Source organism: Carettochelys insculpta, chromosome 7 (genome assembly GCF_033958435.1).
Source record: "Carettochelys insculpta isolate YL-2023 chromosome 7, ASM3395843v1, whole genome shotgun sequence".
NCBI lineage: Eukaryota > Metazoa > Chordata > Testudines > Carettochelyidae > Carettochelys > Carettochelys insculpta.
This window is the reverse complement of record NC_134143.1, coordinates 26,612,154-26,639,065: the sequence shown is the minus strand read 5'-3', so window position 1 is coordinate 26,639,065 and position 26,912 is coordinate 26,612,154. Positions and strand designations below refer to the sequence as shown.

General features: G+C 44.8%; 1 protein-coding gene across 4 annotated transcripts in view; it reads right to left on the bottom strand.

Annotated features, from left to right (window-relative positions):
- ZNF365 (zinc finger protein 365) overlaps window positions 1-26,912 on the bottom strand; it is a 63,579-nt gene that overhangs the window by 18,331 nt on the left and 18,336 nt on the right. For 2 of the 4 annotated variants that reach the window (XM_074999465.1, XM_074999468.1), the window contains exons 1-3: window positions 14,176-14,272; window positions 12,369-13,115; window positions 1,564-1,744 (exon numbers count right to left, since the gene is read on the bottom strand). In XM_074999465.1, coding sequence (XP_074855566.1) covers window positions 1,564-1,744; window positions 12,369-13,102 — 915 coding nt within the window. In that variant the 5' untranslated portion in view covers window positions 13,103-13,115; window positions 14,176-14,272. Of the gene's footprint in view, window positions 1-1,563; window positions 1,745-12,368; window positions 13,116-14,175; window positions 14,438-23,949; window positions 24,009-26,912 lie in introns of those variants that run through there. The other 2 variants (XM_074999466.1, XM_074999467.1) reach the window with 2 other exon arrangements.

Genomic DNA, 26,912 nt, shown 5'->3' with positions numbered 1-26,912 from the left:
TAAAAGTAATCATTGACCCAGTAAATCCTTCTCCACTCCTGTTCATTTTTTATATTTTCTGTTGGCCTTTTGATTGGACATCTGTTGTCTTTTAAGCCGACTAGCATGAGACAGCCTGGAGTCCCATTGTGCTGGTTTCTGTGATAACTTGGTGAGCTCAGGCTGGTCAGCATTTGGTGGTGCAGCTGGTTCAGTAGGCAGTGTCCTGCCATATGGGACAATACAGAGACAATGGCTCAGGGTGCTGTTAAAAGGTACTGTGCTCCTGGAAGTACACTTTAAAAGATGCAACCTAAAACAACAGTCTTTACCCAGAGTCCTCTTTCAAGACCTCACAGCACTTTCTGAAATAGCAGCCTTGGTTTCCATACTAAATTTTAACTCAATTGTTATGTCATTACCCATCCAAAGAGTCTGTTTCCATTTAAGGTGATCTTTGCTTTCTGTGCTTAAATTTCTGTTAAGCACTATGTGCAGTCAAGCAGTAGTTGCGTTTTTCACCTAACGTGTCTGTACTTCCATGATGGATGAAGTCAGTTCTAGGTACAGTTTGTACCCTGTGTCTACTCAAGCACGGAAAGGCCTTTGGAATTCTTGTGGATGACACTTGCCACCAAAATCTAATGCAGTAGAGGGAAATTACTGATTTGAAGTAATAACAACTGTGATTATTAATGGCAAAAATTATATCGGCTATTTGTCCAGAAGGAAAGACCTTTCAACAAAAGGGCACACAGACATTTCATTATTCCTCACTTTCTCCTCCTTATTTTGGCCACTGCGGTGTTCTCTCTTCTCTGAGGGCAGGTCTACCTCAGATAGCTTGATTATAGTGCATTGTTTTGACAAAAATTGCAGGATTTTGCAGAATTTTAAAACATTGTGAGCAAAATTTTTAATTTTTAAGTGCAGAATTACCCGTGGAGCAATTTGTGGCAGTTGATAAATGTACAAAGCAAAAGGTGCTTTTTCTGCTCAGAGTGCCTGTGCATATCTATTCAAGTTAGGTGTGTGTGTGCCACGTGCACAACTGTCAGAAAGTTTTACACTAGCTGCTACTTGCCAGGTCAGCTGTGGAGCTTCTTGGACTGGCATCAGTGCAGAGCCCTAAATATGACCCTGCCAACCCAACTGCCCTTTAGTTTCTTCTTACCACCAGTGTAGGCTGTCAGTTCTCTGGCTGAGTGCTTGTTGCTAAGTGGTCTCACTAGCATTTTACTGTGTAAATAGTTGTAAATAGCTCTCTTAGTGTAGTAAATTGTTCCTTGGTTAGTGGTGTTACGCAGTCAGCAGGTGGGGAAGGGTCTCCGTTCTCTCCCCATGTCCCCACCAGAGACTGGGGCCTGAAAAGTCCCAGGGCTTCAAGCAATTTGCTGTCCATGTAGGGTAACAGCTTAACAGAGTAAATAAAACCAAAGGCCATCGAAAGACAAACATTTTACAAGTTTAAATCTGATTGAATTCTAAATTATTCAGTCTTATTGAATCAAATCAAATCCAGGTATTTTTCCTGGTGTACTGAGCTACAGTATAATTCATTAGATGACAGTCGTGAATACTTACTGCAAGCTCACTGACATCATTGTAATTGCACAATATCTGCTGATTTTGATAATATTCGAGTTGTCTTTCTGCCAGATCAACCCGCTGCAACAGATTCTCAATGAAGAGTTGGAGCCTGGCTTTCCCATGGACCTCTTTCTCAGCTGCCTCTTCCAGGAAGTGGTTAAAAGTAACAACCTCTCTGAAAAACAAAAATGTTTGAAATTTAGCAATATCCAGGCATTGGAAAGAGTCCTATTTTTTTTTAAATAACTTGCTAAGAAATAGGAGGGGAAAGGGCATTCTCACCCGTATTGTAGAAATTTCCTACCAGTGTCTTTGTGCTTGTTGCCATAGTTCTATTTTCTCTGGTTATGTAAAGATGATTGAAAATAAGGGGAAGCAAATATGGTAGGCAACCAGCCTGGTGTACCAGGGAAATCCTTGGTGAGCTTAAACTCATAAAGGATGCATATAAAAAGTGGAAACTTGGACAGATGACCCCGGAGGAGTATAAATATATGGCTGGAGAACGCCGGGAGGTAAAGCAAAAGCACAGTTGGAATTGCAGCTGGCAAGGAATGTGAAGAGCAACAAGAAGGGCTTTACGGGTATGTTAACAATAAGAGGGCTATCAGGAGGGTCTGGGGGCTATTACTGGATGAGGGAGGTAACCTGGTGAGAGATGATGAGGGAAAGGCTGAAGTACTCAATGTTTTTTTTGCCTCAGTCTTCACGGACAAGGTCAGCTCCCCAACTACGGCACTAGGCAATGCAGTATGGAAAGGAGGTGTGCTGCCCTCAGTGGGGAAAGAACGGGTTAAGATCTATTTAGAAAAGCTAGATGCCCACAAATCCATGGGTCCAGATTTAATGCATCCAAGGGTACTGAGGGAATTGGCAAATGTCATTGCAGAGCCTTTAGCTATTATCTTTGAAAACTTGTGGAGATCAGGAGAGGTCTCAGATGATTGGAAAAGGGCAAATGTAGTGCCCATCATTAAAAAAGGAAAGAAGAACAATCCAAGGAACTATAGACCTGTCAGTCTTACCTCAGGGAATACAACCTGTTTTGAAACAGCTATTTCAAAATACGTGCTGTTAAAACAGGGAATAGAGCCTATTTTGAAAGAAGCCATAGTACATCCAATAGCTCTATTTCAAAACAGGCTCTGTGTGTGTAGACCAGGAGCTTTCTGCTCTGGAGCTCCATGCAGTTCTTTAAGGACTTCTTTATGGTTCCTGATGCTATAATTGCAAAGTAAAAAAACACAACAAAACTTCCTGATTATGTTCGAAAAATGGTGAACGTCTAAAAGCTCAAAAATGAACAACCCATAGCTAAATAGCAAATGATATGTGATCTGAAAACGTTGGACAACTCCCCCAGCATCCTCCAGAGAGAGAGAGAGGATTTGTGAGTGAAAGTCAATAAGATGTAAAGTGGGAAGAAATAATAGAATATGTAAAAGATTTGTGCAGTAAACGTATTGCATTACATGCATGTGTCTGTCAGACAGAGGAAAATTTTTACTTTGTTTGAAAAAAATCTGTCTTGTGGTGTTACTCCTCACAGAAATGATCTAACAGGTATACCTACCCATGTGTTATTGCATAATTATGACACAATTTGTTGCAACAAACTTTACAGAAAGGAACAGTGAACATGCATTAACATATAAGCCCCATGTCAAGTCATTCCCTACATGGCCTGCTGTAGGGACAGGAAACTCAAAGACATGGGAAGATGCAGTTTGCTATAAATGACTTTTTGAGGGGATGATGGGCAGATAGGTGGTTTACTCTTGCCAGAAGCAGCAGGAGGTTCAGCTACTGAGCCAACCAGCTTAGAACAATGAAAAGCTACTACTTTCTGAAGCACATAGACATCCTGGTGGGATTCAGAGCAAAAGCTTGATTGGCAGTTTCTGGTAGATGGGCTGAGTAATTTCATGAATACTAATGATATCCGTAGCTATTTCAGGGAAGATCATTAGAAGAAGACATAATCTCCTGTTTCAGGAAGTGAATGAATCACCTGCATAGAGGGTAGAAAGGAATTTCCCCTTCCCTAGTTAGCTAGATCAGTGGGCTGACAGATTCACCAGGCCCCTGAGCAAGGCAGAAGTTCTGGTGCTGTCTCTCTAAAAGGGGTAGGGCCTCAGGCAGAAGGGGTGGGATTGAGGCATGCCTCTCATAGGCAGACTTCAACGCTGCCTGGGGCACACCATGCAGGACTCCTGTGGCGATTGAAAGGGCCAAGATTCCAGCTGTGGCTGCTGCCATCACTGGGCCTGTGCTAGATATATTATGTAAAGCAGTGGTGGCCAAAAGAAATTGAATGGACCGCCACGTGCCCCACCATCCATCCAGTCATCGCCCCTCTTCCCAGCTAGACTCTCACAAGATTATTCACTGGAGACGCCGCCACGCGGCTGGAACTCCACCGCCACACGAGTGCCCTACGACTGGAGCACCACTGCTGCATGAGTGCCTGGTGGCTGGCGTTTCACTATGCAAGCCACCGCACCTCACCCCACCCCGCAGCTGGAGTCACCACTGTGTGGGGCCACAGGAGTCAGTGGCTTGAAGCCACCTCCACCACTGATGCCATACGCTTGTCCCACCATGTATGCGGCTCTCCTGCCCTGCATCTGCCACATCCTGCTGCCCCGTTCACCACAGGTGGCGAATGGGGAGCACATTGGACACTGTAGATATAAGGGATTGATTTTCTCTGGAAGACTGAAATCACTGTCAAAGGTGGGACACAAAGCTAGATGGGCAAATGATCTGAGTGATGATGGTAAAGCCTATGTTATTTTGTTTCATTTCCATATATTTTTAGTGCATATTCATCTAAGCAGTTTATTAATACACCTCAAATGATTCTACTTGCAATTGATTTCCTCCCTGCAGAAGTGAGCCTCCCCCCTCTATCACTCCCAGGGTGGCTTTTGCTCTCTTTTTAAAAATAGATACCACGGTAGCAACCATCGGATCATCAGGCACGGCTCCTGTTATGTAAAAGTGCATTATGCACTTGTTAGTAGCTCTGCTACCTTATAAGTAGTATTTTTTTTACTTTCCTTTAAAACTCTCAGAACAACATCAAGCCCTGAGGATTTGCTGCTATTAAACTGCTTTAGTTGTTCTAATCCTCCTCCTTAGAGACATCTTTCTCTCTGCCATTGCTGTGCCTTGATTACCTGGAAGATGTTCACCTGGGAATTTTCCCACTCATCATCCATTCTAAAGTTCAACAAACTCATTTAACTTCACCCCAGCCACTTTGTATTTTTAATTGCCTCCTTTGTGCCATACACTTTTCATGGACATACTTACAGGATTTATACGACCTTGTATCAGATCTGTTTTGAAGAGCTGTATAAGACTAATAACCGTAATAGAATAGCTATATGCTGTTTATTTTTGCGCTCTTTACTTCCCTTTTACACCTTATTACGCTAGCTAATGTTGATTCTGTTAATATTACTGACACTGGATTTCCACATTTTGCTACTTTTCACTCCTTTGCTTCACAGAAAAACTGAGACTCACTATGGCATGATCAGATGTTGCTTCTAATGAAGTCTGTGGCATCCTCTCCATTTTGGGGCCCTTTGTTTAGAGAGAAGGAATGGAGAACACACATAATACACAACACCAAAACAATTGGGAGCAATGTCCTCATGAGCTGTGTCAAGGTGAAGTGGGAAACTTTTAATAAGGGTTGCCTCAAAGCTGGGGTACTTCACCTTCAAAAATGAACTATTTTAGGCCATGCTAGCTGTACTACACCCTGTGTACTCCTGATACTTATAAACAGGCTTTCTTAAATTCACCTGAACCCCTACTTTTTCAGCATTATCTCTTTTTTCACTCCCCCCAAATGTAATCTGTTGGTCCTCCTTTCAATAGTCATTCAGCCTGAAAATTCTGACTCTGTTTCTTCCAAAAATATCTCATTTATCTTCCATCACTTAAAAGAATGTCTCAAAATAAGTATCATCACAAGATCCTGAGACCTGCTGGGCACCTTCCAAGCAAGGATAGCTTTACTCAGTGGTACCCAGGACCTCTGTTGTATTTACGCAGAGGCTAGTCTTTCCAAACCAGCATAATGTCCGGTAAGAAAGGAGCTACCAAATATAGACTGGAATAGGTAAGAGTCAGTCTTTTAACTGTGTTTTGCCTTTGGATTTCGTGCTGATCCTGCAAGAGTATTTGAACCAAAACTTTGGTTTCTTGTTTCCTTGAGCCCTCTTATTTTTAAGACTGGGGATGTTGTAGATACCTTAAGTATCTAAAATATTTTCAATTAATAAGTAATTTTATGCTTGTTAGAGAGACAGGTTGGATTTAGGTGTAACTCTAAGGGTAAAGGTATTTCTCATTACTTAAATTAATCATTGGAAGGGATAACAGATTCTGTCAGTCATCTAAATGGAACTTTCCAACAGATAACACTATATTCTGAGAATTATATGCAGTCAAACTGCAACACTACCTTCTCTTCCTGCAAACTTTAAAATACTAATACAGTGACTAAGATTATGGATCAAAACTCTACATTCCTTTAATTATGTTTTTGAACAATTTTGTCCAAAGCAACTTAAGGGGGAGGTTTATTTTAAGATATGGAATGTTGCTATTTTATAATACCATATAGCAAGCTTGCTTTTAGGGTGTATTTTTTTAAGTATAACATGCCACGTATTCAGTTAGTGAAGAATCACATAAATATTGAGTATCAGAGGGATAGCCGTGTTAGTCTGGATCTGTAACAGCAACGAAGGGTCCTGTGGCACCTTATAGACTAACAGAAAAGTTTTGAGCATGAGCTTTCATGAGCACAGACTCACTTCATCGGATGCTGGTCTTGGAAATCTGCAGGGCCAGGTATAAATAAGCCAGAGCAAGGGCGGGGATAACAAGGTTAGCTCAGTCAGCAAGGGTGAGGCTTACTACCAGCAGTTGATCTGGAGGTGTGAACACCAAGGGAGGGGAAGCTGCTTCTGTACTTAGCCAGCCATTCAGTCTTTGTTTAAGCCAGAGCTGAGGGCATCGAATTTGCAGATGAATTGTAGCTGAGAAATTTCTCTTTGGAGTCTGGTCCTGAAATTTCTTTGCTGTAGGATAGCTACTTTTAAGCCTGCTACTGTGTGGCCTGGGAGATTGAAGTGCTCTCCTACGGGTTTTTGTATATTGCCATTTCTGATGTCTGATTTGTGTGCGTTTATTCTTTTACATAGAGACTGTCCAGTTTGTCCGATGTATATAGCAGAGGGGCATTGCTGGCACATGATGGCATAAATTATATTGGTAGATGTGCAGCTGAATGAACCCACGATGGTGTGGCTGATCTGGTTAGGTTCTGTAATGGTGTTGCTGGTGTAGATATGTGGGCAGAGCTGGCAATGAGGTTTGTTGCATTTGCTGCCCGCATATCTACACCAGCAACACCATTACAGGACCTAACCAGATCAGCCACACCATCGTGGGTTCATTCAGCTGCACATCTACCAATATAATTTATGCCATCATGTGCCAGCAATGCCCCTCTGCTATATACATCGGACAAACTGGACAGTCTCTATGTAAAAGAATAAACGCACACAAATCAGACATCAGAAATGGCAATATACAAAAACCCGTAGGAGAGCACTTCAATCTCCCAGGCCACACAGTAGCAGGCTTAAAAGTAGCTATCCTACAGCAAAGAAATTTCAGGACCAGACTCCAAAGAGAAATTTCTCAGCTACAATTCATCTGCAAATTCGATGCCCTCAGCTCTGGCTTAAACAAAGACTGAATGGCTGGCTAAGTACAGAAGCAGCTTCCCCTCCCTTGGTGTTCACACCTCCAGATCAACTGCTGGTAGTAAGCCTCACCCTTGCTGACTGAGCTAACCTTGTTATCCCCGCCCTTGCTCTGGCTTATTTATACCTGGCCCTGCAGATTTCCAAGACCAGCATCCGATGAAGTGAGTCTGTGCTCATGAAAGCTCATGCTCAAAACTTTTCTGTTAGTCTATAAGGTGCCACAGGACCTTTCGTTGCTGTTATAAATATTGAGGTCTGTTTAGAAATAAAGGTTGCTGTCTTGATGGTGTTTCATCAGCCAAGTAAGTATTATACCTTCAGGCTGGTTGCTCCTACTAATTACTATGTTTACAGGTAATGCAAAGGTTCTGTTTCCATTTTTGTCACAGCTGGAAATAATCAGAAGCTCCTTTCACTGTGTACTTTAAAAAAGCATGAGCTGGTCTTCAAGAGCTAGACTGGACTGGAAGGGACCTTCAGAAGTCATTGAGTCCAGTCCCCTGCACTCGCAGAAGAACCTATCACCATCTCTGACAGACTTTTTTTTTTTAATAATTCATTTCCCCAAAATCCTTAAATAGCCTCCTCAAGGATTGAACTCACAAGATTGTGGCCCTCTTTCTCCCACTGATGAATAGTTATTTGCCTGGGGAGCGGGGTGTTTGAAGAATACTAAGAGTGGGGGCCCAGAGAGCTATTTAACAAAACTGTAAGCCCTGTATATAATGGAAATCACTGCAAGCTCGAGGGTGCAGCAGCATTGTTTGTGCCAGCAACTGTGATTAGTTCCACTGTGAGTCAGATGGGTCTTTATCTGGCCTTAAATTGTTACCAATCCCCCCGCAAAAACCCTCTTCTGTGACCCTAAATGTACACCCCTGAGAATCATTAAGCAGCTGACATTTTCAAAGAAAATTCCCCTTGTTCCTTTGATGAGCTCTCCCTAATGCTGGGGGAGAGTGCTGGATGTTTTGTTGTAGTGTCACAGAATGTATTGCCAGTTCAGGCAATCTTTTGCTCCTCCAGTTTCAAGTTTCTGGGACATTTAACATACATGGCTTGAGTTGAAGACATCCCCTATTCTGAAGGTCCTTTCTGTTCTCTGTGCAAGTGACAGCGGCTGTGGCTTTTGCGCGTTCTCTTTCCCCTTTGGTCATCTCACAAAGTGCACAGAAGAAATAGCATATATGCTCCTGAGAGTGTACTGATCACAACTGTGTCAGTTTGCTACTTACAGGCACGAGGGAAAGGCTCTGTGAACTGTCACAGAAAAGCAAGTCACAGTCTGATCTTCAGGCCTAGTCTCCATGAGGAATCTGACTAGCATCACTATTGTGCAATAAGCTATTCTACAACAGCTCCCTACTTGCACACTCTTCCAGAATTAAAGTGACTTTTATTCCACAATTACTCCACTGTGAGAGTAAGAGATTAGCAATATGGAAAGTGAGCAATAGAGGGAAGCCAACTGAATTTTTGTGGAAGTATAGAAAGTCTGGTACGCCCACATCTCGAGTACTGCGTGCAGATGTGGTCTCCTCACCTCAAAAAAGATATATTGGCATTAGAAAAGGTTCAGAAAAGGGCGACTAAGATGATTAGGGGCTTGGAAAGGGTCCCATATGGGGAGAGGCTAGAGAGACTGGGACTTTTCAGTTTGGAAAAAAGGCGATTGAGGGGCGATATGATAGAGGTATATAAAATCATGAATGGTGTGGAGAAAGTGAATATAGAAAAATTATTTACCTTTTCCCATAATACAAGAACTAGGGGACACCAAATGAAATTGATGGGTAGTAGGTTCAAAACTAATAAAAGGAAATTTTTCTTCACACAGCGCACAGTCAACCTGTGGAACTCCTTGCCCGAGGAGGCTGTGAAGGCCAGGACTCTATTAGGGTTTAAAAAAGAGCTTGATAAATTTTTGCAGGTTAGGTCCATAAATGGCTATTAGCCAGGGATAAAGTATGGTGCCCCAGCCTTCATAACAAGGGCAGGAGATGGATGGCAGGAGATAAATCACTTGATCATTGTCTTCTGTTCTCCTTCTCTGGGGCACCTGGCATTGGCCACCGTCGGCAGATGGGATGCTGGGCTTGATGGACCTTTGGTCTGACCCAGTATGGCCATTCTTATGTTCTTATGTTCTTATGTTCTTAAGTGTCCTTGCAGCTCATGTTCTCTGGCTTTAATATAAGAATGAGACCTCCTCGAAGATAAAACATAAAGAAATTGCCAATAGAAATTCCAGGTTTTGGACTAGAATCAGGATTTTTTTCCCCAAAAGAGAGAATTCTTACTCATTACCAATTGCCCTTAGTCACAAAAATGATCAAGACAGAGAGAACTATTTTGGCCAATTCTCTAATATTTGAAATGCTTCTCACATACGAAAATTTAGGGATTCACAAGTGTCTCTGGGCCTTATATGCGTACTCTGTTTATTACGATCAAACCCCATTTGCTTGATTTTTTTTTTCACCATATGATTTAATCCCCTTATTTTCCAGAAACAAACTTCTGGGTGCCCTCTTGAACTCATAATTGCTCTTAGCTTCAGTGATCTAATTGGTAGCATAAAATGTAGTTCCCTTTTGCAGGTTTCCATGGTATTCTGAAGTGCATGGTACTCATGCTAACTCTTGTGCTCCTTCCTTTCTGCCCACATTTTCTAATTAACTCAGAAATGTACTCCAGGGCATCACTCATAGTTTAATACTATAGTCTTTACTCATTTGGGTAGTCTCAGTCGTGGGTCAGACTGAGGTGGCTGAGTGATCTGAGTTCCCTGGGGTGACTGGATCTACTGTCTGAGAGTACCAAACTTTCTTTTGCAAAATAGAGAAATTTCTGGCCCTTTTCACTTTCCAAATATAAAGAGTGTAGCTGATGCATTGATATCTGTCTTAGAGGACACACACACACACACACACACGAGCCACTTTAACTGTATCAGTACAGTTCAAGCATTCCAAGTTTACAGAATAGTAACAGAGAGTTTCAAGTTTACAGACTGTTATAGCAGTACAAGGATGCTTTATACTGTCATGGTTATTCCAGTAAGGCAGTGGCACCAATTCAGATATTGCTGGGGCAGGGGCTGAGGGAGAATTCTAATTTTGGTTCCCTCTTGCCCCATAGCTGCTGCAGGGTCCCCAGGTTTCCTAGGCTGGGGAGCATCCCTTTTCTCCTATTCAAACAAGGCATGAGCTTCCGCTGCAAGGAGTCAAGTTCTTGGTGGACTCCCCTGTGCTGCGCTATGCAGGAGCAGACTTCCAGTGTGATAGGTCACAACATCATTTGTTCAGGGTCACTCATGTCTCTGGACAGGCTACAGTGCAACGCCATGCACCAAGTTGAGAGCCCATGCACTGAGACATGTCTGAATCAAATTTCAGTGGCACTGTGACCACACAGATGAGTGATGCTACTGCGTTGGTATGGGACCACTAAGAACTGGTCAACCCATAAACCCCAGGGTCTCCAGCGTATGGCACCTGAAGCAAGTGCAAAACCACAAACCTGTACCACAAAAATTTGTATCCGCACATCTATGTGTGTACCAGGCCTCTGTCTGCCAACAGCCTAAACAAATATTTCGGAGGTGTGAACTGCTCTCATGGACTACAGTGGGATGGTAACTCTGAAGCCTAAAAATGTTGTCATTCAAAGTATTACTGCTGATCAAAACAGTCTGACAAAAAGTATGTGGGCTCTTATTACTAAGATTTACACAATCATTGCTTGCACAAACATAGCATCTTACTTTGACCTTGCATCTGGGCATAGCTTTGGAGAGTAGCACCATCTTTCCTCCCCTGTCTGATCACTGCTAAGACTGGCATTAGTAATGCTTCTCATGTAACTGAAAGATTGCAAAATGAAGTTCATGGCAATACTCCCTTTGGAGCTGAAGCTGGCTCATGTGAATAAAAGCTGCAGGATTGGATCCATTATTTTAGAACCTTTATGTCTATTTAAAATCACGGTTGTGGCTACTAGCTTTCTTTAGTTCCTTTTGGTAACTAATGAACCAGTTTAGGAGCATCACATTTTAAAGAACGTGCATTTTACTAAAAATAAGTCTGAAAGGGCTTTTGAGAATGCTAAATAAGTAGTTCATCTATAAATAATGCAACAAACATTGCAATTTAATAGGTACATCATGCACATATTTTTAGATGGACTAGATTTGCCAAGATGGATCTGGAATATGCTTGTGGTTCCAGTGATACACACAATTCTTCTGTTATAGATCTGTTTCTTCCTCCCACACCCTCCAACCCCTTCCCAGGTTTTTCTAGAAGTGCGCTCATGAGCACGAGCTTGCAACCCTCCTTTGCTTCTTCACAGGAGGAAAAAAATCTCCTTTTACCACTTCCTCGCACCCCACCCATTCACCCAGCACAGGGCAGGGATTGGCCATCTGCTAGAACCAGAACATGATACTTTTGTTCACAAGGAGACCATCTCCCTTTACAAGTAGCACCACTGCTTTTGATAGGACCGCTTGGAATCAGCTACTATTCAAAGAAAAATGGGCAACACAGTCTGGCCCTTATTAAAAAACGTTATGTGGAATGTGTGTCAATTTGGTTATCAAGTCAAAATTCAGTCTCAGTGACATCTGTGAGACTCCATAGACATCAAAGGAATTACATTGGCATCATGGGGAGTAGAATATAGTGTCATGCTCCCTAGCTGCCATTGCTCTGGGTAGTGGTGACCTAGGGGTTCTCAGGAGAGAGGGGCACTGCTTATGTGAAATCCATGCTAAGATTTGGGTGACAGGTGCAATCCAACAGTGCAGTGTAGGGTTACTACTCTGGAAACAAAATACAGAAGCAAAAGAACACCAGGCATACCAATAATTGCCCTCATATTCGGTTAGCAGTCATACCCATGATAGTTTTTCCTGTATACATCTATTCTAATATTGCATATATTCTCAAAGCACATGCAAAGCAATCAATACTGTGCTCCTATTGCCCTTCCACTTACTCTTCCTTCCTGTGAAGTTCTTCCTCAGACTCTGTAAGACGTTGCTTCAGCATAGCAATCATCTCGACTGCAACATCCACCTGTCTGTTCAAGGCCCTCTCTCGCCTCTGAACTTCCTGTTTCTTCTGGGACAGCTGCACAAAAGCTGCCCGAACTTCCAACAGCTCAGCAGTCTTTTGGGTCAGCTCTTTGGTAAGCTTGTCAATTCTCTTCTCTATTGTTCTATCCACAGCTTCGACCATCCTGTTAAACTTTTCTCGTACGTGCACCTCAAAAGAGGCTTTGGAGTCTGTATTTGGAACCCCAGGTTTAGAAATCGGCTCATCTGTGAAATCTGCTGACCCATAATGCGCCATAAAAGAGACAGGCCTTTCAGCTTCTACTACCTCCAGCGATTTTCTGTTCTTTGGATTCTCATGTGATGTGTCACAAAAATGGATGTAGGATGGTTTTTGTATTATTGCACTGCTGGTGTTTCCCAGTTTTCCTTGAGTCATGGTCTCTGCAGAAGAGAGCAGGTCTGCACCTTTGAGGGAAGAAAATAGGTTGCATTTTGTCAGAAGACTTCTTTCATCATAGCGATGACTATACTCCAAATGTGCCCTCAGAGAAGAAAGGCTTCGGAATCTAGTGTGGTCGCCACATCGTGGGCAGCGAAATGGCATGCAGATACTGACATTTTCTAATGACTCCTGCCAAGGGTGTAGGCTTTCTTCAAAGGTGTTCTGTTGCATTACTCTCTGAATCCTGGCAGGAAAGAAAAGACCAACTCATTTTCAGGTGTGCTCAAGAAGCTGCTCTTGTCGCATACAGAGGAAAGGAGTGCATATTTGGCTAATGCAAACCAAGTAGGAAGAACAAACTTCCAGAATGATTTTTTTTCAAACCAGTTCTGGAAAAAGCAAGTAGAACCATGCGGTATGAATGGAAGCACTTTGCACCGCAGAATGAAGACAGCAAATTGATTTGTAACTTTTTTTAGCTGCCACAAAGCCCCCATTAGGTATGCTGAAACACCATGATATTGAGAGCAACTGACCCCGAATCACTTGATTAAGAGTCGGACTACAGATAAAAAGCTAGCCATTTGCCCCATGTTAGTGTACAGTGTAGCTTGCTCAGAAAGTATATAGCTTACTGTGCTTTTTCATACATGCATTATTATTCCTGTTACTCGCAGATGAAGGCCAGTAACAAGATTTTTGTATCTGTTGAGAAATAAGCAAAAAGCCTTTAACTGTTCCCAACAATATAACAAATTTAAAATTGTACCTGGGTACATATATGCCTATAGTTGTGCATGGAGTTAAGTACAAGGGCTGGTGGTGACATGCACCTGACAGATGGGAACAAATGGGGACTGGATCACTTATATAAAGCTGAAGGAGGGTGACAGAGGACTTCAAGCAGAAGAGGACAAGGAGAGGTTACTTACATGCAAAGGAGTGCAAAAGAGGGAGGCCGTGCAACATACATGCAGTGGCCACAGAGATGTTTCAAATACAGTTAATTAAATAAAACAAGGACACTGTTTCTTAATACCTGGGAAAGGTTAGGCAGTGCTACAGCCTCCCTCTAGTGCCTGTGTGTAGTAGGAGACTCCTCTGCTCCGGTGTGTATGGTGTCTGATGTTGCCTCCCTCAGATTTCCTACACTCAGTTCTCCGAGGGCTCTGAGCTCAGTCCCGTTCTCCCATTCACACCCTTAAACCCATCCCTCCTTGCACCGGCAAACATGCACTGACTGTAGCAAGCACGTCTTTTTCTGCCCTGCCTCCAGACTGTGTGGTGCAGACAGCAGCACTTACCTGACTTGTTGCTGCTGCTGGTGCTGAAGCTGCAGGGAAAGCCGTTTTCAGCAGAGCCGTAAATCACGCTGAGCCCAGCACAGTCACACTTATTCACACCCCCTCTCATTCATTCACACCAACGCACAGAGCTGAGCAGTGAGCAGGGCGGAGCATCTGGGGGAAGAAGGAGGCTGGGCTAAGGCTGAGAGCTCAGGCAGAGCACAAAGCAGAATCCTCTTCAGGCCAGCACAGGAGGAGCAGAACGGCTGCAGAAAGGCACCTGGAAACAGAGAGGGAAAGCAGAGAAATCAGTCCCTAAAGCTGTGCATGTCACCTGGTCATTTACTATAGAGGCAAACACAAACTGTTTAATGACAGGCGCGAATTAAGCATTTACAGCACAAGAACAATATTGAGCCATTAGGACATATTGGCTAAAATCCTGGTCCCCCTGCAGTTGATGGGACTTTTGCCACTGTAAACACAGACCACTGTTGCTGACAAGTTGACTATATGGCAGCGTAAGCAGATGTAAGTGTCATAGGGTTTGCAAGTTTACATTCTGAGTTATCTGCACTACAAGTGCTACGGCAGCACAGTTGCAATAAGTATAATGTAGCTAATTGCTTACAGAAGGCAGTTTTCCCTTACTGTAGTAAATCCCCTGTCTCAAAAGGAGGTAGCTAGTATGAGGGAAGAATTTGTCCACTCACCTAGCCATGTCTCCAGGGTGGGTGGGGATCTTACACTGACCTATCTGTATCACACAGCTTTCACAGTCCTGAGCAAGGGGTAGACTAGGGCTAAGGAGCAAGTAACAGAGATAAGGGTTTTTACAGTAACTAAGCCCCACTCTAAGTAGGTAGGGGCCTTTGTTTGCAGGAACAGGGCATGGCTACGCTCAAGAGTTTAGTGCGTGGGGAAAGCCATTTTCAGCAGAGCCATAAATCACACTGGGCCCAGCACAGTCACGTATTCACACCCTCCCTCTCGTAGATTCACACCAACGCACAGAGCTGAGCAGGGAGTGGGGCAGAGCAGGTGAGGGAAGGAGGGGGCTGTAGGCTTTCTAATGTAGCCCCTCCGAGCTGATGGAAGCGAGCTCTCCCAATGGCTTTATTTCATTCCCGTGTGTGGTGGTAATTACCTCTCCCTAATAAACAAATGCCGGTGTATGATGTAGTGCAGACACAGACGAGCAGATTCCACCTAGCACCTGCCGGGGTGTGAGCCTGCACAGAAGAGCTCGGCTTATGACAAACTACATGCAGAGGTGGAAGTAACGTGTGTTTTTTTACAGGTACTGTTGTATTGCAGTTGCTGGGGGGCCTGCAAGGCAGGGGTCTGGGAGCGGTTGTAATCCGAAAGTACAGTAAACCCTCACGGGAATGGACCCCAATTTATCAGCTTTCAGAAATAATAGACACTGTCCACTTGTACCCTTGAACTAAATGCAGGTGACTGACCAGAGCCACCCGAGCAGCTGGGGCCATCATGGCCAGAGGACCCACTGGAGCCACCAGGGCCAGAGAAGCCACAGAGTCAATCTTGTTGAGAACCGCGGGAGGTGGCAGGATCAGGCTGGAGTGCAGCTTCTCTCCCGCTAATTGGGAGAGGGACGTGGAGGTGTAAGGGAATGAATGGAGAAGGAGAGGGGAAGGGAAGAGGAAGGGCAGAGGACAGGAGTGAGTGATGGGCTGGGCAGGTCAGTGCATTGTCACACAGTATAACCGTTTGGATATAATAGACTTTTGGTGTTAATGAACAACCTTCCCCCCATTAGTCCATTAAATTGAGGGTCTGCTGTACCTATAAGAAATTTAAGTGTGCGGTGGAGTGTGGGGGGCTGAGGGCTGGGGGCTGTAGTGGAGCTCAGGGTAGGAGGAGAGATGTGGGGGGCACAGGAGTCAGGGCAGGAGCTTTGGGGCATGGGGTCTCAGGGCAAGGGACTGGGTGTCTTTAGGGATTTGGATTCAGGGCTAAGGTTGTGTGAGGCAGGCTCAGGGCAGGAAGCTGGGGTAATAGGATGGGCTCATGGCAGGGGACTCAGGACAGAGGGCTGTATGTGTGGGGAGGGGCTCAGGCAGGGGGCTGGGATAAGAGTGGGTGCAGAGAGGGCAGGGAGGCGAGGGTGTTATTTACAGAGGATAGGGAGGCTCGACAGCCCCCACCCCAGATTCATACCAGAAGGCTGCTTGCTATTCCCTTTCTTCACACTCAGGGAGCAAGAGGGAAGCTCACAGAGTGGGTCACTCTCTACCTCCTCCCCTCACTTCCCCAAATCCTGTGGGGGGTCAGGGAGTCCAGCCCTTTCCCCTTCCTGAATGGCACTCTGGGGGTGCTGGGGGGCAGTTCGGGATCATGGGGGGGTGCTCCTCGTGGGGCCCTTTAACCCACCTACTTGCTGCTTAGCCTGAAACCTCAGGAGCTCAGCTGGGAGCACTCCACACCTCCTGGAGCAGCTGGGTGCCCGAATCGGCCAATTCTTTCTTGCCGGAGCACTGCACTGGGGTGCACCAGCTTCCTTGCACTTCTGACTACATTACCTGTTCCAGATGAATAAATGGATCCTGGTTAAGTCACAGCACCGCTCTAGGTAGGATTCCTGCTGAGACGTTTTTTTTCCACTTGGCTTCCCAAGAACACAGTTCCAGCTTTCGTCACACAAGTGTTTGTATTTGGCATACAGCAGTGCTATGCTGAGTTAATTAGACTCAATTACAGCAGGGAGATGAATATCTGATACATCACAACTCCAAAGTTACATAGAAACTCTCTTCCTTTATGTACATTACATATACGATTGCATTAATAATACATTGCATCATTTTTGATTGGATTGTTTTACTTTGTAGGAACCAATCCCCGTGCAGCATATGCTACCTGTGCACTGTCCATGCTTTGACTTCTACATTCCTAAGTACTTTGTTATCTGTTTCACAGTAGATAGTTCCCTGGGTGTTCTCCCTCTTCTCTTAGTTGGCTCAGAATTCTGTCATCTTAGCTTACTAACATATTTACCTATCTTATTTAGCATAAACCTGATGGTTTCAACCTGCTGATTGACATGCATCCCCAATTCATTTACATCTCTAATTCCAAGAAATGAACATAGGTGGGCCACTTTGCAATAATGACCAGTGAAGATGTGAGAGAGACTTCCCAAACTTAAACAGTTCTTTTTAGGTGACAAATATGAGGAACTGTCCCAGATTGAGGTGTCATTAGAGGAGGTTTTGGAACAAATTGATAAAGTAAACAGTAGTAATTCACTAGGACCAGAAGACATTCACCCAAGAGTTCTGAATGAACTCAGAAGTAAAATTGCGGAACTTTGAACTGTGGTTTCTAAACTATCTGTTAACTCATCTTCTGTCACGAATGACTGGAGGACAGCTAATGTGATTCCAATTTTTCAAAAGGGCTTCAGAGGTGATCTTAGGAATTACAGAATGGTAAATCTAACCTCAGTACCAGGCAAACTGATTGAAACAAGAACAATTCTGAAGAACATAACTGTCAGACACATAGAGGAATATAATTTGTTGGGGGAAAAGTCAACTGGGTTTTACCAATCTCGTAAAATTCTTTGAGAGGGACAAGAAGCATGCAGACAAGAGGGCTGCAGTGGATAAAGTGTACATAGTGTAGCGGGTCAGTATGGCCTCCCGCAGACCCGGAGGCCGGGGAAGCTATGCAGAGGCCCTGGTGGGCAGGGCCGGAGTCAGGAGACCAGAGGCCCGCCCCTCAGAGGGCGGGGCCAAGGGCTAGAAGAGCCAAAGGCGGGGCTCGGGAACCATTCAGTGCTGGGCCTCCGGGCAGGGAGGACGTGCCTGCCCGAGCTCCCCGGGGACAAAGGGAGAGGGCCTGCGGCCGCCCGGCCAGGCCAAAGGAGCAGGCCCCCAGAGGCTCCACGCAACCCTGGGTCCGTATGCCCCAGGGAGACTACCCGGACTTCCCGGACCTACCAGGACCTTCCCGCCGGTGGAGACCCCCTGCCGTGGAAAAGGCCCCGGGAGCAGGCTGCCCCAGAGCCCCGGCGGACCCCTACAACACTGAGACCCAGGACCGCCCTGCATCTCCTGTATTACCACCGCCTGACTACCCTAACGACGTGGTCATGGACGATTGGCCGGAGCCCCCACAGGCGGATAACCCAGAGGAGACTGACCTAGGAGGACCCCTCGACCAGATGGACTGGGACCTGCCGCCAACAGAGGGTGAGGTAGGAAGTGGCCCGGGGAACGTCGCTCACGAACCAATGGCAGTGTGTTGCGGTCTGGATCCCCACTGCCGGGGTTGCATGTGAGCGACCCCCAGGGCCCCGGGCCGGGTCGCAGTGGAGTGGGAGGGCCTGCGACCCCCTACCCCCCTCCCTGACAGGGCCAGCCCCCGCTGAGCCTGTCTGTAGACCTTGTGTTGCTGCCCCGCCCCAAACTGAGGGCTGGGCTGGTGTTTTCCCTTGTGTTGCTGCCCCGCCCCAAACTGAGGGCTGGGCCGGTGTTTATCCTTGTGAACTGCTGCCCCGCCCTGGACTGAGGGCTGGGCCCAGAACTATATAACTCCTGTGAACTGCTGCCCCGCCCTGGACGGAGGGCTGGGGCCTGTACGGGGGTAGCGGTGACTGCCCGAACTGAGTGCGGGCTGGTGCCCTAACCCCCTCTTTTGTTGCCGCCCGCCCTAGACCAAGGGGCTGGGCGTCACGGGACTTGTTACACATAGATTTCCAGAAACCCTTTGACAATGTTCCTCACCAAAGGCTCTTAAGTAAAGTAAGCTGTCATGGTAGAAGAGGGAAGGTCCTCGTAAGTGGTTAAAAGATAGCAAACAAAGGGTCTGAATAAATGGTTAATTTTTCAGAATGGAGAGAATTTATTAGTGCTGTCCCCCAGGGGTATATACTATGGTGCCAATCCTATGAATAAATTATCTGGAAAAGAGGAGTAAGCGGTGCATTGGCAAAATTTGCAGATGATACAAAATTGCTCAAGATTGTTAGGTCCAAAGCAGACTGAAGAGCTTCAATAGGATCTCACAAAACTGGGTGCGTGAGTAACAAAATGTCAGATGAAACTCAATGTTCATACAGGTTGACCCTTGTCTGGCACTATTGGGACCTGACCGGTGCCAGATGAGAGAATTTGACAGATGATGGGTGGTTAATATTTTCTAGCACGTTACCAACATTTCCTCTGCTCCCTGGGCTTTTAGAAGGCCTTTAGGGGTAAATTACAGCTAACAGCAGCACAGAACACGACAGCCAGGACTAGTGTCTGTAAACAAATTTTATGGGACCATGGGAAACTTGGCCACACCCATCATAAGTGGTCGTTCAGCTAGCTAAAATCGTGCTGTATTATGGATGTTGCTGGAAAAGAGAATTCCGGATTAGAGAGGTTCAGCTAGTACGTGCAAAGTAATGCACATTAGAAAACATAATCCCACCACTACATATCGATTAATGGGATCTAAAGTAGCTATTACCACTCAAGAGAGAGATCTTGGAGTCATTATGGTAATAGCTACTTTAGACCCCATTATTCTATACATATAGTTGGGATTATGCTTTCCAATGTGCTTTACTTTGCCATTTTGTTGCCCACTCACCCCGTTTTGCGAGATCCTTTGGAAACTCTTCCATGTGTTAATTACTCACGACAGGCCAGCCTTCAGCTACACTAATATATTAGACATTGACCCCTGAAGTAGAAAATAAATGTGTAAACATTTACAATATTTGAACATTTTTGCAAATTTTAGGTGACTATATTAATTTTGAATAGTCAGTGTAAGTCTCCTGGAATGATCATGAAACATCACTGTTTTAAAATATAGGCCATTATTGTCAAATGTTATGGGTTGTGAGATAATATCTTTTACTGGTGAAAACTTCTGTTGGTGAAAGAAACCATTTTAAGCTTATACGGAGGTTGTCGTCACAGCTAAATACAGATTGGATGGATCAGATTGTTTAGCACAAGGAGTTAACACGTATTCTAAGCAGGGCAGCCAACAGACTTCGCTGGGCCCTGATCAAGATGGAAGGAAAATGTCTGGATCTCTAGAAGGGGTGGAGCCTCAAGTGGAAGGGGCATGTGTGGGGCTAGCCTCCCCCAACCAGCCCTTCAGCACTGCCCAGGGCTTGGCAGCTGCCATTGTTACTGTAGTGGCAGCTGGGAGGCCTGGGCCCTTCTAAATTGCTGGTCCCCGGCACAGCTGCTCCCTTCCCTACACCCTCCTGTCAGCACACCTGATTCTAAGAGACTAGTCAAAGATAAGTATCTCATTAACATCTCTGCAGAGTATGAAAATGGGTGGGGGGTGTCTAGTGGATTATTGTAGTAAATCCTTAATCCACATATGTTAGGTATGTTTAGGAGCCATGACTCTTGAAAAGTGTGTTGTAGGGCGCACTGGTCCTGATAGCAGTGGAGCTACTTTGAGTTTGTGGGTCTAGGTACATGGGGAGCTTTGTTTCTGATGATGAGCTTGGTGAGACTGGGGGATTGTCTGAAGGCCTCAAGAGGGGACTCAAGAAGGATTTCTTTCGCAATGAGGATGGGTTTTAAGTGTTTAATGATACCCTATGTTTTGTGCTATAGACTGTGTTTTAATGTGGGATAAAGAAATGCTGAGAAGTTTAGCTTTGTTATTGTATGTTTCTTTAATATGTGAAATATATTGACACAGTTCTAAATGCTGGAAGATAGTGAGCTCAAACACTGGTCAATGGACCTACCCAGATGTCCCACCATTTTAATACTGGTGTAGCTCCGCTGAATTCAGTAGCTATACCTAATTAACACCAACATAAGTGAACCAAGAGTCTGGCCATATATTTACTGTGTGCCACTTACATATGGATGTATGCACGCCTCAGTCAGCAATGGTGTATTATTTTCAGCTAGAGCATGAACAGGTAAGAGCAGTATTTTTGTAATTTTAATGCACATGATCATTTATAGCACTGCTCTCTATCTGTTACTGATATCGGGCCAAATCCTCAGCTCATTACTGAGTCTGTCTTTAGCATGTGGAATGGGCATTTTTCCTGAGTATTGATGAACTAAAATCCAAATAAAGGTGTAAGTGTCTTGCCATGGAATTTTAGCAGTTATAAATTGCATTACAGTAGCACATAGAATCAGTTCCCCATGCTAGCTTCACATAAATAAAATGAACTGATGTGCATATATACAAACTGGAAAGGATAAAGAATTTTTCCAATGTTTTCCTGTTATGATAGTTTAGGAAAAGGTTGTCCTGTGTCTGGAGAACTGAACATGAGAAAATATTACTGCACATGCTGGATCCGCCTTGCTATTTAGCTGTTTAATATGAAGCGGTCTCAGATAGGTAGCTGTGTTAGTTTGCATCGTCTCAAAACAAGGTGCTGTAGGACTGCTTGCTTTGTTTAACCTGAAGAAGTGGGTCTTGCCCACAAAAACTAATAAATTTGTCAGTCTTTAAGGTGCTGCAGGATTCTCAGAAGGTAGTCCCCTCCTGGAGCTGACCGTGACTAAACTTTCCTCTTCTGAGCAATTATTGTTTCATGCTTTTCTGACTACAAAAAGGAGTGAACCATTTTCTTACTAGATCTTATGAGCAGTGTGTAGTGTCCCGTTGTGTCATCTCCCCCAGCCTCCGCACACTAGTAGAGAAAGGATTAAAAACAGCCCTGAGAGCCAATCAGGGAAAGGATTGTGGCAACCAATCAGAGCCCAGGATGGCTGTATAAAAGAGATGGATGGCCAGGGTGAAAACACTCTTGCTTCAGCCCTAAAGGGAGATAGACTTAGCTCCTTGCTAGACTAGTATACCATGGGTGGAACCATGATGGGGAAAAGCAGGGTGAGACAGGGGAACACTGGCCAGGCAAACCCCAGGCTGCAGGTCCTGAGACAAGGCCTGAGAGTACTAGGGTGGCAGAGAGGCAGCCAGAACAGCAGAAGGCACAAGAAGAGTAGCTATTTCAGATTGTAGTTTGCCCTGATGTAGAGGATTAGATGAAGACTAGCAGTGGACCACTGAAGCAAGATGGGTATAGGGGCATTGGGGTTTTCTGGAAGGGGAGGACCCAGAGTGTGAGGCACTGTGGCTGGGCAGTACCCTGAGGGAAGGGCTTTGTGGTCAGGTAGGGACGTGGGCCCTGATATAAGGAGGAGAGGAAACAGACAGGCAATAGCAGGTGAGATGCCAGCCAGAAGAGAGTATGCCAGAGGCTGGAAGAGTTATTTCCCACATGACCAGCAGGAGGTGCTGCAGTGGTGAGTCTTGTCTGTTACAGTACCATAATGGATGACTTTCAAGAAGCCTAGTATTGAGGTAAGGCTGTGGAATTATGTACAAGAGATAAAATATGAATAAGAAGGAGAAAAGATGTATCAGTAATGACTGGGGTTTGCATTTTCTGGGTCTTGATTCTTCTCAAATGACTTAGTGCTGGGGCAAATTGGTCAAACATGGCAGGGGGAAAACCCTGCCCACTGAACACCTTTCATTCAGGACACAGAAAATCCCTGGGAGAGAACTTTATCAAGAAAAGCCAGAGAGATGCTTCCCCCTATCTTGTTCAGGTATCAAAAGTAAACAAAGGGAGAGCATAACTGTATTATTTTACACTTTGCTGAATCTAAGGGGAAGTAGGCACAAATGCGGCCCAAGCATGGTGCAAACACCTGTAGTCCAGTGGACTGAGTGCAGTACTAGGAGATCAGGATTCCATTCCACTTGCTGGCTGACTCCCTGCCAGATCTTGAGCTAGTTACTTTAATTTGTGCCTCAGTTTCCCCAGTAAAATGGAGCTAATACTTAGCTATATTCATTATTACTGCTTGAAGTGCTTTACAAAGGTGATTAGTAGTATTCTTCCCATTTCTCAGATGGGAAAACTCAGCTACAGGAAGGAAAATGGCCCAAGTTTACTTAGCAGCAGAGCCAGGGTATAAAACCACATTGTCTAAAAATGCATCTACTAAGCTATACTAACTAATTTTTGAAGTTCTTTAGAATATTCTCTGAAGTGCTTCTCATCCATACAAAAGTGTGTGGGAAAACACATTTTAAACCAGTTAAAAATGTTTGGAATAGACAGCGCTTTTGAAGGCCTGGAACTGGTTCAATCTAAACAATTTCAGTACAATTGTGTAGATGAAAAGGCCTAAACAGGTCACCTTGTCATCCTCCTACTGTCCTCCAGTGCACTGATGGCTTTTTGAAATCTCCTGCATTAGGGAGCTCTGGGATATTGTGACAGACTACACTGGGGTACTGTGACGGAACACACCCCTGTATCTATAACCTACACACTACTGTAATCTTTGCAGAAGGAATGCCTCGTAAGATGACACTTGAAAATTCATAATTTGTTGGTCAATATTGTCCTAATAAAAAACGTGGCAAGATTGCTTGTGAAGTTATATGATTTCCCTCTATGATGCTACACATGCTTCAAACCCAAAAGCTCTATTCAGGCAGAAGTAGCCAGTCCTAAATAAATTAAAAAAAAAAAAAAAAAAGTTTGACCTTTAAGTTGTATGTAAGCAGTAATCAAAGTCATCAAGCAGGAAAGGAAAAATGAAGAGAGCTCAAAACAGGTGAAAGACAGCAGAGTCCTTCCACATAAGCTGTTTCCTTGCTCACAGATGGAGCTCTCTTTTCAAAGAGGAAGATCAGACTATAAAGAGAAGCAAATATCCCAAGAGACTCCCTTTCTCACCACACCCACTGCATCTACTGTGCCTGAGAAAACAAAAGGAACCAGCCACTGGAGTTTGGGGGAAGGGTCTTTACCTGAAGAGTTAGGTCAGGTCAATCTTGCTGGAAGCATGTGGTGATGAATTTGCTTGAATCTAGAAGAGTAAAATGAGGCACTAGTAAGCCATTTCTGACTTTTATTTCTTTGTCATTAATAAACTTGTTTTATTGTTGTATCTAATAGTGTGCTAAAGTTGAAGTGGCTGGGTAACTATTTAAGATACTGTAATAAGTTTGAATATTATTCCCTTAAAGGAACAACGTTCTTGAACTTTGTGCTGTCCAGGCTGGGTGGAACAGGACATACATTTTTGGGGTTAAATCCAAGGATGGAGGTGCGCTGTACCCTGCTGTAAAACCAAGTTTGGTGATAGCCAACGTTTTAACTGGCAGACTCCAAGGTGTGGCTTGTATGCTGTATGGCTGTTTGTGAGCCACCAAGGTGGGAGCTACTTCCGAGGCATTGGAAGACAGCCCAGGTTGCAGAGCAGAAGTGACACAGCTCCCACCCCACCACCACTGGTCTGAATTGGACCCCAGTATGTCCCAGAGACATGCTATTGGATAACATGGAAAGGTTAGAATAGTTCGTTTAAGGCTGTAGGACAAAACTGTAATTGTTCTTAAGCTGAAGCAGTATGAATATGTAGCCCTTCCTGTTCACTAGCCCCGTGTGAGGTAATTCAGCATAGGGAACGCCTTGTGATTTCTTACACAACTGGGGGGAGACTAGGCCTGAGGCTCCTTGGTGTGCTTTGCATTGTGTATTAATGTGTGCATACCGCAAAGCAGATCCCCTCAGACAAACCACCAGGGACAGTCGTGTGTGTGTGTGTGTGTGTGTGTGTGTGTGTGTGGTTTTAAAATACAAAACAGGATAACAGTTCAGCAGCCCCTCTTCTCTGCCTGGGTACAGCATAACCCTCTTACAAACATGTTCTAATTTCCACAGTAACTAAGCCCCCCCACCACTAAAGTCCATGGCCTCTGTGTCAGTTAAACTCTTCTCTGGGTGCCCAAGAAGCCATTTTTCTGACCTGGAAAAAAAACACACAAAACAGGATCACAGTTTAGCAGCCCCTCTTCTCTGCCTGCATGCTCATTCCCTGCTTTGACCCTGGTAGGGCCAGAGAACGTATCCTGGCAGAAACTCAGGAGTTCTCGCAGCATGCTGCAGTTTGTAGTCAACAACTTGTAGTTGCCAGTGCTGCTGCTGAAATGCACTGGTCCTTAGGCTACAAACAGAGTGGATGAAACAAATAGATTTTGTTTAAATCAGTAGCAAGCAGAATTACAAACAATTGTTACTTATTGTACTACTAACTAAAGGTATGTGTGTCCCAAAAGATGAAAGAGCAAAGCAGAGGTGTGTAATTCGTTATAGGTAGCCATTGCTGCAAGAGTTTTCAAAATACAGTGAAAGGAAATCTGTGTTACAGAATAGGAGCTCTTTTGAAAAGTCTAGCCAGTGCAGAAAAGGGAATGAAAGAAAGCAATGAGACTTTTCACAATATTTTTAAATAAATAGTTCTCCCTGTTGAGCAAAAGGTTTTCCTCAATGGGACTAATTAAAATATAGACACTTTCTGCAAAAGCAAAACACGCACAAAGCACACCATCAAAGCAGAATCCTGAGCAGTTTAATTTTGATAGTGCTCCCCTCTAATTGAGATTGGATGGAGAGGAACACATCCCTTTAAAGGTCTCTTACCAAGTGTCTTCTGCTTATACAGGAATTAATTTTCAATACATCACACAGATTTTCCTCCTAAAAGAAACCAGGCTCTTATTTTCAAGGCTGTGTGAAAAAGAGCAGAGTTATCTGCAACTGATTAGTTTGTGCTGGTATCTAGCTCACAGAAACCAAGTTTCTAAAATTAGACATGCAAAAGACCATGTCCCAAAAAACTCTGGTGACTGTCCACCTTCATGCCATGAAATGTAGTGTACTCTCCACTGAGCATGATGTAAATTGTACGAGTCTGTTTCCCCTGTTCCCCATCCCACCTCTCTGAGATATGATTTGTATGCAGAGGAGGTCCTCCTTTTCACTCTTGAATGGATGTGGGAACCAGCTGCCTCCACAGAATCATAGTTCCCTCCTTTGGATATTGTACATGACTGGCTGTAGGTCCAAACAGTAAGGAAGAGGATATAAGCAGTAGGTAGGATCTGGGACAGCTGGCTGACAACCTCACCAGGTCCCTGAGAGATGGGGGTGGGAAGGCTCCATGCTTAGGGATGGAGTGAAGCTGGGGGCAGCCAGCCCTAAGTGCCACCTGGAGCACACTGCCATACCACACCTCCCCTAGCATGGAGGGTGCTGCAGACAGATTTAAAGGGCACCGGAGTTGTGGCCACCACATTAGCAGCAGCTGGAGTTCCCAGCCCCTTTGAATCCCTGGGCCCTGGTGCAATTATCCCTTTTATCTCTCTCCCATAGTTTGTGGGCCTGATCTGGAGTGAACACAATTTGTGCTTCCACCAACCCCACTGAAGTTTCTGGCTTTCAGGCTACGTCTAGATTGCAGAGAACTGTTGGCAAAGATATGCAGATTATGCAATGCATTTGCCTATCTCATGCAGACAGTTCTGTCAGGAGAGGCTTTCCCGGTATTTGGCCTGTCCCAGGCGGTGTAGGAAACCCGGGATTGTACAAGATACTTGCTCGAGAAGCAGCTGGTCAGATGTAAGATCCCTCCTCTCCTTTTGCACCACAGGAAGCCCCCCATGCTGGTTCTTGGGAGGGGTTGGGGGGGGATTGTGAGGGGGCGGCGCCAATCATATCACGCCCTCCTTTTCCCCTCTCTCCAGCCCCTGCTCATAGGCACAGCAGCCAGGACTCACCTGCTGTGAGCCCACTGCCTTGTTTGTGGGTCATTTGCCTCTTTGCAGAAAGCAGCTTTCAAACTGCTGGAGAGGGAATAGTAACAGACAGGTAGCTGTGTTAGTCTCTACTCCAGCAAAACAAACAGCAGAAATGTAGCACTTCAAAGGCT